The sequence below is a fragment of the Lactuca serriola genome, chromosome 7, assembly GCF_051521515.1.
Source record: "Lactuca serriola cultivar US96UC23 chromosome 7, Lser_US96UC23_V15, whole genome shotgun sequence".
In the NCBI taxonomy this organism is placed as follows: domain Eukaryota; kingdom Viridiplantae; phylum Streptophyta; class Magnoliopsida; order Asterales; family Asteraceae; genus Lactuca; species Lactuca serriola.
Genome location: NC_136414.1, coordinates 21,636,822 through 21,649,261, shown reverse-complemented (window position 1 = coordinate 21,649,261; position 12,440 = coordinate 21,636,822). Strand labels below are relative to the sequence as shown.

At 36.2% G+C, this 12,440-nt stretch overlaps 1 protein-coding gene across 1 annotated transcript; it reads left to right on the top strand.

The window, feature by feature from the left end:
- Positions 1-842: 842 nt before the first annotated feature.
- LOC145061575 (O-Glycosyl hydrolases family 17 protein) lies at positions 843-4,251 on the top strand. Its single transcript, XM_079009102.1, has 4 exons — positions 843-1,178; positions 1,418-2,698; positions 3,758-3,785; positions 4,099-4,251. The coding sequence occupies exons 1-4, from the start codon at positions 1,112-1,114 to the stop codon at positions 4,241-4,243; spliced, it is 1,521 nt and encodes a 506-aa protein (XP_078865228.1). The 5' UTR covers positions 843-1,111; the 3' UTR covers positions 4,244-4,251.
- The last annotated feature ends 8,189 nt before the right edge of the window (positions 4,252-12,440 follow it).

Sequence of the window (12,440 nt, the reverse complement as noted above, 5' to 3'; positions counted from 1 at the left end):
CCAAATACCAACCACAGGAAGAGCCACATAACAAATGGAAGGGTTGCACCAAGTACCAATGGCAGCAAGAGCCAGATAACCAATAGACGCAAACGACAATAAACCTAAGGACACAATCAACAGAAAACCCATGGACGGAATACGAAAACATATCAAAGTTTCCGGGGTTCGATTTGAATGAATGAAGTTTATTTCAAAATATGTTTATTATGAAGATTGTATGTTTATATTTTATAAAGTATGTTTTGTAACCTAGTTAAAGTATGTTTATTATTCATAATACAGGTGTGTGTAATTTTATAAAAGAAACATGGAATATTTATATAATTTTAATTAGGTTATTTATATGCACCGTTTTGTATTATGTTATTTATATGTATTTGGTTTATATTAGGTTATTTATGAAAATAACGGTACAAATACATGGAGAACATACATCAATAGCAAACGTATTACATAAAAACATTTCATTATTTTTAATCTTTTTTTGTCAATTTTTTTACATAATAATCACATAAGGTATTAGTGTATTATTTTTTTAATATTAATAAACGAAAATGAACGCAGAAAAAAAAAACAAAAAACAAAAAAATTAAAAAAAACCCAAGTTCCGCAGAGCTATTCCCTTTCTCAGAAGGATTACTCGATCTACGGATCCTTTGGTCAATTTCCGAAATCTATTTTTTCTTGGTTGGTCAATTTCCGAAATCTATTTTTTCTTGGTTATTTTATTTAAACCACCCCTCATTTATTGTTATTTCTCTAAATTTCTCTTTGATAAAATATAAAAAGAATGTTATATTTTAACCTTATTTTTACGCAAATGAGTTCACACAATCACACTTCACACCTTTCTTGCCTCATCCCAAAAGAAAAACCGAGGAACAACGTGCAAAGGGCCAAAAGCTCCAAAAAGAGTGGGCACCCAATGCTACCGAGGGTATAATAGTAAACTACTACAAGCTCCAAGTTCTTCAATTACTTTCTAGAATCTAGATCTCACTAATCAAAACTACTATCAAAGATTTCCTGCCCAAGTTGCTAGGATGCAAGCTCTTGTTCAACTGCCACTCATAGAACATGAAACTTGCAGACCTTAAGCTTCTCTTTAATGGCGGTTCTTAGTCTCCCTTCTTTTTTGCTCATCTTCTCCTTCGTCTTCTCTGCTGCATTACCAGGTACTTACACAACTCAAATTTCCACTTTACAGCTTCAGAAAACCTAGTTTAATCAATCCCTTTTATTCCAAGATTATAAATTTACAGTACCCAATCAACAAACACAGTTTCTTGACACAAAATTCAAGAAACTCACCTTAAACACAATCAAATCCACACACCCCACTTCGAAATTTCAAAATTTTACTCTCTTATGCACAAATTGAAGAACCCTAATGGCATTTTCTATTTATATGCAGAGGTTAAAGCACAACAAGCTAAAGACGAACCTTATGTGGGAGTTAACATAGGAACAGATGTCTCAAATTTACTTCCACCTGCAAAATTAGTGTCATTCTTGCAACAACAAAAGGTAACCCATATTCGTATCTATGATTCCGACCCGGAAATCCTCAAAGCCCTATCAAAAACCAAGATTCGGGTCATCGTTTCAGTACCCAATAACCAAATCCTCGGTATCGGGTCATCCAACACCACCGCAGCAAACTGGATCAACAAGAATGTCGCCGCATTCTACCCGGACACCCTCATCACCACCGTGGCAGTCGGCGATGAGGTGTTAACCACCGTCCCTTCGTTATCTTCCATGTTAATGCCCGCCATTGAATCGCTTTACAGTGCTTTAGTGGCATCAAATTTACATACCCAGATCAAAATCTCCACCCCACATGCTGCTAATATCATTCTCGATCCATTCCCACCTTCACAAGCTTATTTCAATCAAACCATTTCGCCTGTTGTCGTCCAGCTTCTTAAGTTTCTTTCAAGGACTAGTTCGCCATTGATGATGAACATGTACCCATACTATGTGTTTATGCAAAACAAAGGAGTCGTCCCTCTTGATAATTCATTGTTTAAACCATTAACACCTTCGAAAGAGATGGTCGATCCGAATACATTATTGCATTACACAAACGTTCTTGACGCCATGATCGATTCCGCTTATAACTCAATGAAGAATCTAAACGTTTCCGATGTTTTGGTTCTTGTAACTGAAACCGGTTGGCCTTCAAAGGGCGACTCAAAAGAACCATACGCAACAATCGATAATGCCGATACGTATAATTCGAATTTAATCAAACATATTCTTGATCGAAGTGGGACACCTTTGCATCCTGAATACACTTCTAGTGTTTACATATACGAATTGTTTAACGAAGATTTGAGGTCGACTCCTGTTTCTGAAGCGAATTGGGGGCTTTTTTATGCAAATTCGACTCCTGTTTACTTGCTTCATGTATCTGGAAGAGGTGAATTTTTAGCGAATGATACTACGAATCAAACGTTTTGTGTTGCAATGGAAGGGGTTGATGGTAAAACATTGCAAACTGCTTTGGATTGGGCTTGTGGGCCCGGAAGAGCAAATTGTTCAGAAATTCAACCAGGGGAAACTTGTTATTCACCTAATAATGTTCAAAATCATGCTTCATATGCATTTGATAGTTACTATGAAAAAGAAGGAAGGTCTACAAGTTCTTGTGATTTCAAAGGTGTTGCCATGATCACAACTACTGATCCAAGTAAGTACTTCTTTCATTGCACAATGTACATCGTTTTATGCTAATATGATGATTCTTGAATCTTTTCAACATAAAAAGGTTCAAACTTTATAGCTATAATCACTTCATTTGCCATAAAAAAGCTAAAGTTTGAATCTTTTTTAGTCATTTGTTGAAGATGTAGGACATTCTTGAAATCCTTTGAAAATTTCAAGACTCATTATTCATAGGATGCTTCTACTGTTTGACACTGTATATGAGTATGTGCTTGCAGAGTGTTGTGTCCACTTATAAGACAGAAAGACAAACACTTGTCATCTTTTTTTGACTGATTGAGTGAAAACAGTAGAACCTATAGAATTTAACCAAAAAAGTTGCAGATTATGACTGTTTTATCCCTGAAAAAGGGTTATTCTCTTGTCAAGAAAGTTGTAGATTAAAGAGCATGTACACTTATTATTTTTGTCATGTCATTTTCCCAATAATTTAATCTACCAAAAACTTACACCTACAAACTTTCTCCAATGCATTCACTTTTTTCAAGAGCTTCTTTTATAAGTTAATAATTCATTCTCATCTATCGTATCGTAAATGTTTATAAACTCCCCTCAAAATTTGTTGTTTTTTGAAGCACGTGTCATATTTCAATACCCGATATTTAAAAACATATAAAAGACAAGTATATTTCGAACATATAAAAGATGATAATATTACTATGCATGTAGCTATAAAAAACGATAGAAAATATTTCATATTCGACATTGGGGAGTAAAATGAAACATTATTAAATATTTAATACAATAGATTAGTTAGTGACAAATAATGAAAATTTAAAATTCAAATATAATTAGGGGACTAAAATGAAACCTTATTGAATAAAGGGGTTAGAAATTTACCAAAAGATGCATCCGATTACAGCTTTTATACTCAGATTCAATTCTTTGTAAAGTTTGTCTTTTTTTAGTATATTTTAATTATTTAGAAATGGGTATGAAAATAAATAGAAAATTAAGGGCCCCAACTGTTATAAATTATGTAAATAACTTTCTTTTTTTGCTCTGATTTATGTACCCACTGCAGGTCACGGGGTCTGTGTATTTCCAGGAAGGTTAGCTACATTTTTCTGCCATCTTTTGTACCTTTATTTGTCCCATTTCTCATTTCCCAAAAATAATTCATTAAAACTTACAAAAAAAGAATATTTCTTTTTTATTAAACAACACTTTAGTATGATACTTTTTAAAGGAGTGTAATGACTGTAATCATGCTACTAATTATTGCAAACATCTTTTTGAGCTTATTTATAATTAACGTATTTGTAAAAAGACCAGTTTCATAATTCGATCCCATTATCTTTCTAGTAATTGTTTATTTATTTATATATAATATATAATAATATCTTTATTATAATGTATTTGCAGTAAGATAATAAGCAATAGAACGAACACAGTGGTGAACTCGACCAATGCAACAAGTGGCATGGAAACATCAAGATTCGTTGGGGACAATTTACGTGTTTTTTGGGGACTGATTATTGGTGTCATCTTCTGTTTATTTATTTTGTGACCTCAAAGGTGAACTTATGAACTTAAAACAGAATTGAAACTTTTCTTGAATATTTTATATTGATACAGTTCTCTGTTTTTGTAGAAAAAAGAAAGAGGAAGATGGAGCTTTTGATTCTTTTTTATGGGTTTAAATCTTTTGTATAATGTTGTATTTAGTGTTTAGGGTAATTCATGGTGGAAGTCGAGAATAAATAGATGAGTTTGAGCATGTTTTATCCTCCATAAAAATGGTTTTGCTCAACATTTTGGTTGTGTAAGATGTTAAAAATTCAAGAATTAGTAGTCTAGTCTTGTCTTGTTTCGTTATCCAAGGGCTTGAAAGAATAAATTGGTGAAAATTTTGTTGTATGCTTCCGTCGGCTTATTTTTGTTAATTATTCATTTATTCTAGATTTTTTTCTTGCAAAAAAATTATAGATGTAGGGAGTGTATGTATGTGTATTTAAACTTGACTAATGCTACTTAAAAGTAGGGATGAACATAGACGGTTAACTGTCTCATTTCATCGGAACCGGAACCGACGGTTCCTGTGAAGTTAGAACCGGAACTGAAACTGGTCTAGACGGTTATTAAAATTTTGGAACTGGTGGTGCTGGTTCCGAAGCGGTAACCTGGTTATAGCATTTTTTTTAGTTTCATTAACGCAAAATAATTCTTAACCATTTAAACAAAAAGTAAAAACTATAACTAGTTCATTACGATATAATGATGTACCAGGCCGGAATCCAAGGAAATTCATTACCGGCCCGGTACTTACTAGAGCGGCGTTACAGACACCATGGCTTATTACGAATGAATATAAATTTGAATACATCGTGCATAAGTGTCGGAACCATATCACAAGAAACATGCAAAAGAAACGGTACAAAACAATAAAGTAAACAAGAAAAGGACAAGAGACGTGTATGCCTGTAGACCGGATAATAGACGAAGGACCGACCAATGATATAAGTTCTTTTAACAATGAGCAGCTTATAAATACCCCCAAAGACATGATATTTGAGGAGCAAGGTAAGGCCAAAAAGAGACATCATACATAGCATCAAGGCAACATCATAAGCTGCAATCTAATTTAGACATCGGAGAGCTATGTCGGGGTCCGACCCTCGGTATGGCTGTCAGACCTAGCACTTGTTTATCTTATGCATAACAGATTCCTAGATGCTTATTGGACTGAGACATTTGGGTGAAAGAGCTAAACATGCGCCTGGAGTTCGCTATAACAGCATTGGCACCATCCGTATTATGAGGGTACCAGAGTGACAAACAAAGGAAATACCCGACAAGCAGATCAAAATTTAAACACCACGGGCAGGGCAACATGTTAGATAGTAAAGCAACAAAATAAACTACCCAATTAACAACACTCTTAAAAGAAAATGTTGAAGTATTCACGTGGAAGGCAGCAGACATGACCGATATGACCAAACAGTTGGTCGAACACAAACCGAACGAAAGACCAGGAAGCATGTCAATCCGACAAAAAAAAGAGGGGGCAAACGAAAGACATGAATAAAGCAATAAATGACGAAGTCGATAAATTGGTGAAAGCATGCGTAATACAGGAATCGTTTTTCCCATCCTGGATAGAGAATCCAATCTTTGTAAAAAAAAAAAAAAAAAAGGAGATGGACAATGGAGGATGTGCATAGACTTCACAGACCTAAACAAAGAATGCCCAAAAGATTGCTACCCGTTACCATCTGTAACACCCACATATTCAGACTAGTCAATTAGAGATAATAAGCGTTAAAAATTACTTTTTGATAGAAAATTATTTAGGATAAACAATCTTAACCAAAGTTATAGTATATGTCACAAGGATTTTGTACATATAAAAAACGTTGAAATCCGACTTCGTATGAAGAACTTATGCTTTTTCAAAGTTTCACGATTAAACCGACACGACTCTGCGTATCGTAAAAAGTGAGATTTTGATAAAAATATTTTTTATGCTTAGTAATCTAAACAAAATTTATAATATTCGTTAAACCGAGAGTGTGCATATAGAGAACGTCCAAATCTGACTTCAGTAGAGGAAGTTATGATTCAATGTAACAATATACAACTCAGAACTCGGATTTTAGATCGGTCGGTTTTTAGCCGAAACAATCTAAACGAAAATTGAAGATCTCATTAATAGGAGTTCAAAGATATAAAGATAGTTGAAAACGAACATCGAATGACAAAGTTATGAAATTTTAATGGACTTTAACTGTCTAAGCCTATTAAAATATAACTTTAACAATAAAGTCAAAATTAGTCGACGGAGTCTAAACAAAAGTTGTAGATCTCGTCGGTAGCTACGTGTGGATATAAATAATGTCAAAAACGAAGATTGTATGCGAAAGTTATGGATTTTACAAGATAATTAATTTTCGGATTAACAAAAGTGCAACACGTGTCGCGATCTGGCACATCCCCTTTCTCCCTACAGGTTGCCACCAGATGAAGACACGTGGCCCCAGTACGCCCAACGTTATTTGAGTACACCCATCGTACCCAGTACGCTCAACGTAATTTGGGTACACCCAACGTACTGGATCTCTTGGCAACCTATAAATAGAAGGCGATTTTCACTCTTTTCTTCATACCTTTTCATCCAATCTCTTCCAAAACCCTCCCAAGGTCCCTAGGCCGTTCTCTAGCACTTCCTAAATGTTAGCAGCGAAGCTCCGGAGCATCAGAAAGCCACAAGGAATAGAGCTTTCGGTTTTGAAGTTCCGCCCACGCTAAGTCCGGTTTTTCGCTAAACCACATGTAAGTTGAGTTATACTTACCATGCTTTAAGTATAACTTATGTTTAAGTTCATTATTGTTATTATGAACCTATAAACAAGATTTATCAGTGATTCCCATTCGTTATACTGATTGATCTACTTTACAGGGATGATAACAAGGCTAGATTTAGTGAGGTGTTTAAAACGGGCTTTCCAAACAGTATACTCTATATACAAAACAAACCCTACCATCGATATGATCTTACATGGTTGTCCCTTATCGGCTATAGATCAGTAAACTTTAAATTAGTAATGATTTTAGACTAATAATTAATCGCAAGAAATATTAGACTAAGACTTAGTGATAATGATACTAGGTTACATCAAAGGAAAAGACAGTTGCTAGAAGCGAAGCGCTATCCAAGTTTCGAGTCATCACTTTATCAAGTGAGTGCATAATTACTTTCATCTTACACATAGATATGAAATATCTAATTAAATAACTGCTATATATGCTTATGTGCAAAGATGTTATGTGTTAGATGAAATGTTATAAAGATAAGTTTATTTGATTTATACCATATGTGTATTTTTATAAATATCATACATTGGGAAACGAAGGGTAATGAAAGATACCATAGTATGATGAAAGATAGGGTGTCATAGTATGACAAAAGAATTAGGCAATGATAGAATGTCACGACTTTGGAGTTATTATTTTACTAACGATGTAGTCACTTAGCAAAGTATAGGTGACAACTACCAGACTAATTGACGATAGTCCCGTAGAACACTGTCAGTTATGGACGTAGTGCATATTAGATAAACATTGGTAGCTATGAACTTAGTGTCTATTAGATAGATATTGGCAGTTATGGAGTTAGTGCATATTATATAAACACTGGCAGCTATGCACTTGGTACCTATTAGATAGATATTGACAACTATGGACTTGGTGTCTATAAGATAAACACTGCCAGTGATGGACTTCGTGCCTAAAAACTGGCAACGATGGACTGCGTGTCTATTCCTCTGGACAAATCATTAGGAATAAAAATAGAAAGAAACATTCTGGCATGTATTGCGGATAAATCTTTGTAACAGTACTGTTAGCAACGATGGTTAAGATGACCCTTAGGATAAATCCTTAGGGAAGAATAAATAGTAAATTTGGGATGGGTAATTGGGTTCATATTTTGATAATTAAACACATTAATTATATTATTGTGGGTTGAAAAACATATGTACTCACCAGGTTTCCCAACCTGACCCACTAAGTTTATTTGTATCATATGTATCGATATGAAGATACATTACACTGAGAGATTAAAGAAAATGTAGCTCATTAGTGTATATTATTCTAAGGTTTGTTTATGCTTATGTTTTGTATTAGTTATGACATCCCAAGTTTTGAAAAGATATCAATATCGAATGTTTCTTCGAAAATGTTTAATGTTAATACTATCTCACATTGAAATAATATTTTTGGGACCAACTTCGCAACAAAATAAATGCTTTGATTTAAAAATAAGCATAAATAAAAGTTTTTAAATGATTGTAAATTTGGGATGTCACACCGCCCATCGATGATAAGATAGAGTCCCTACACCGACATAAATGGAAGATTTTTCTGGATGCTTACAAAAGGATACCACCAAATACACATGCACCATGAGGATGAAGAAAAAAAACGTCTTTCCATACGGATAGAGTAAAATTTTGCTACATAAAAATGTCATTTGGACTAAGAAATGCAGGGAAACATACCAAAGGTTAGTTGATAAAGTTTTTGAGCCACAAGTTGGTAGAAACATTGAAGTCTATGTGGATGACATGGTTGTCAAAAGCAAAAATGACAGTTATGTTCTGCAAGACATAACGAAAACCTTTGCAAACTTAAGAGTTGCAAATATGAAATTGAACCCCAAAAGTGTATCTTTGGGACGGAAGAAGGAAAATTCTTAGGACACGCCATCACAAAGGATGGAACAAAAATGAACCCTAAAAAGATAGAAGTATTACTAGAAATGCGATCACCAAAGACAATAAAAGAGGTGCAAGCACTAAATGGTAAATTGGTAGCATTCGGATGTTTCCTGGCTAAATCTGCAGAGAAAACATGCCCTTTTCTACAAAACGCTAAGAAGTGTATTAGACAAGAAGACTTTCCGATGGATGGAAGAAGCTGAGAGCGCATTCCGCAAACTCAAAATGGCGTTAGTCGAGATACCCACTCTGACATCGCCGATCCCGGGTGAGGTTTTAACCATGTACTTGGCTGCATGAAGAACGGAAACCAAAACAATACTGGTGGTAAGCAGAGAAGAAAAACAAGTACCTATATATTTTGTAAGCCGTATACTACAAGGAGCAGAGATGGGATACTCAGATATGGAAAAACTAGCGTTATGCTTTGTCAACACGACAAGAAGACTAAGAAGGTACTTCTTGGCACATACCATCGAAGTACTTACAAATATTCCATTGTGTCAAGTGCTCTTGAAACTAGAGAAGTTGGGGAGACTAGCTAAATGGTTCATGGAGTTGGGAGAACACGAAATCATTTTCAAATCACGAACCAACATAAAAGCATAGGCACTGGTAGAATTCATTAATGAAATAACAAGCCAAAAGGAAGTGTTATCGGTACATGGATTAGATGAAAATATCAAAAACACAAACTTAATGCAAGATAATAAACGAATATTGTGTTCGGATGGGTCCTCCTATACATAAGGTGCCGGAGTTGGCTTGATATTAACGAGGCCAACTGGAAATGTAGCACCTGGGTCTTGGTACATATTTCTTTCTAAGTATTTTGCATTTTGGCCTTGGACTCGGCGAGTTAAAGGACCAACTCGCCGAGTAGAAGCGGGACGGGACGCGGGATTTAAGTGATGGACTCGATGAGTAGACCCTGTCTGGACAAAAAACCCTAATATGAGGGTTTGCACCCTATTTAAACAATGTTATGTCGGCCACAACGTCCCTTATGCTCCCAGAACACCTCTCATTGAAACCCTAGTCGTTATTGAAGCAATCTAAGCCTTGTTGGTGGATTTTGGTGCTTGTGGTCTTAAGAAGGAAAGAGAAAAGCTTGAGGTAACAAGTACAGACCAAGGGAACCCGAGTTTGTGCACCTTCTACAGTTCATTGAAGGTAAAAAGTTGTAACCTTGCTCTTTCATTTGTTAGATCCCTTTTTGGGGAGATTTAGGGCTTTTATAAGCCATTTTTGATGGCCAACCATGATTGCAAACATGGTTGGGGGTTAGAGCTTCTGAATCACGTCATTAAGGGAGTCACAAGGCAGTTGGGGGACTGATTTTGCACCTATGAAAGGTACCATACATCATAAGAGCTTGTTTTATGTATTTTTGAGCTCAAAGTCCCATGCAAGCACGTAAAGTTTGTAACTTTACGTGCTAGATCGATTGTAGAAGCTTGGATCTATCTTTTGATCAAAGGTTGTACATCAGAAATCGAGGATTTAGAGTGTGGACATGACCGACTCGGCGAGTCCATTCCCAGGACTTGACGAGTCCAAGGTTTTGAGTCCTATATATGTTGAAGGTCAAAAGAACTCAGTTGTGTGTTAGAAGGGTTGTAACCGGACAGAAAGAGTGACCCAACGCATTGGACGTAATTTTAGACATGGAGTTCATGGGACTCGACGAGTACTAGAACAGACTCGGCGAGTCCAAGGCAATCTTCTTAAGATTGAAGATGAACTCGACGAGTTGTTCATGCAACTCGGCGAGTCGAGGACAGGACTTGTTCATCAGATGAGGAATCGAGGAGTCGAAGGGAGTCGAGTTGTGCGCCGAGGATAATTCAAACACTGCACGACATTAAGGTGAGTTACCTTCCAGTAGGGGTGGGTCTAAGGCCACAATGTCGGCCTACCAAAAAGGGGTATTTAGAAGATGATTGTCTTTGTGATAATTATCTTGGTCTGGTTATGTGTTTTCGTCATGAGATTTTACTATATGACATGTTATGTGTGTAGTATGGATTAGCTTCCCTGACAGTGGTCCTTAGGACCTAGGGGTAGGTCAGTACCCGGATATGCCTGACTATATGCTTATATCTGTTGTTGCATGCTAGTGGTAGGGGGTGAAATAGTCCCTAGTTACTGGTTGAAAGATATCGATGATGGTTACCGCTTGAAAGATACCGATGATGGTTACCGGTTGAAAGATACCGATGAAGGTTACCGGTTGAAAAGATACCGATGATATTTTATGGTATGTGGTATGATGGGGGAACTCACTAAGCTTCGTGCTTACAGTTTTGGTTTTGGTTTCAGGTACCTCTTCGTCGAAGGGGAAAGAGCTGGCGGTGTAGCAGTGCATCACACACACACACATGGTTTCCGCATTGAGTTTCTAGGATTGTACTATGATTTTCATTACTTTTGATGTCATGGTTTGAGACACAACATTATGATTTTGTAAGGTGTTGTTTTATCGACAATGTTTTGGTAAAATGTTTATTAAACATATTAATTCAAAAATGAAATTTTCAGGCTTGAATTTTGAGATGTTACAAGAAAAGAGGTAACCTACCCGTTAAGATTTGATTTTCAGGCATCAAACAATGAATTAGAATACGAAGCACTCATCGCAAGATTGCAACTGGATATCAAGATGGGGTGTGAACACATACACGCCTCTATAGATTCGATGGTAGTCACTAACCAAACAAATGGCTTATACGAAATTTGAGGAAAAAATCTAGCACAATATGCAGACAAAGTGAAAGCACTGACAAAGCACTTCAAAAGCTTTAGCTTAGAGCATGTGCCAGGGTCAAAAAACTAACGTGCGGACGCGCTAAGTAAGCTCGCATCATCAACTTTTCCCCATTTAGCCAAGAAAGTGTTGGTAGAAATACTACAAGCAAAATCAATAGAAGCAAAGCCAGTAATGTTAATAACAACATACACAAATAATTGGAGGAGATCAATAATTGAATACCTAACAGAGGGCAAGCTACCTTCGGACGACAAGGAAGCTAGGAAACTAAGGGTCAAGGCACCATCTTTTGTAACGGAAAAAAGAGTATTGTACAGAAAAAGGTACTTAACACCTCATTTACATTGTGTGAATGGAAAGGAGGCAGAATACCTCATAAGGGATATGCACGAAGGAGTGGCCGGAGCACACGAACGGACACGAACAATAATACGCAATATATCGAGGATAGGGTATTATTGTCCGACCTTGTACCAAGATATAGAAGGTGTAATCTACAATTGTGAGAAGTGCCAGAAGCATGCACCAATCCTAAGAAAATCGGTGACACCAATGATTAGCATCAGTAGCCCCTGGCCTTTCATTCAGTGGGGAATCAACATAGTTAGACCATTCCCAGAGGCACCAGGGAAAGCAAAATTCCTAGTAGTAGCAATAGACTACTTCACCAAATGGGTCGAGGCAGAACCATTAGCTACAATAATAGGCCAAAACATGGT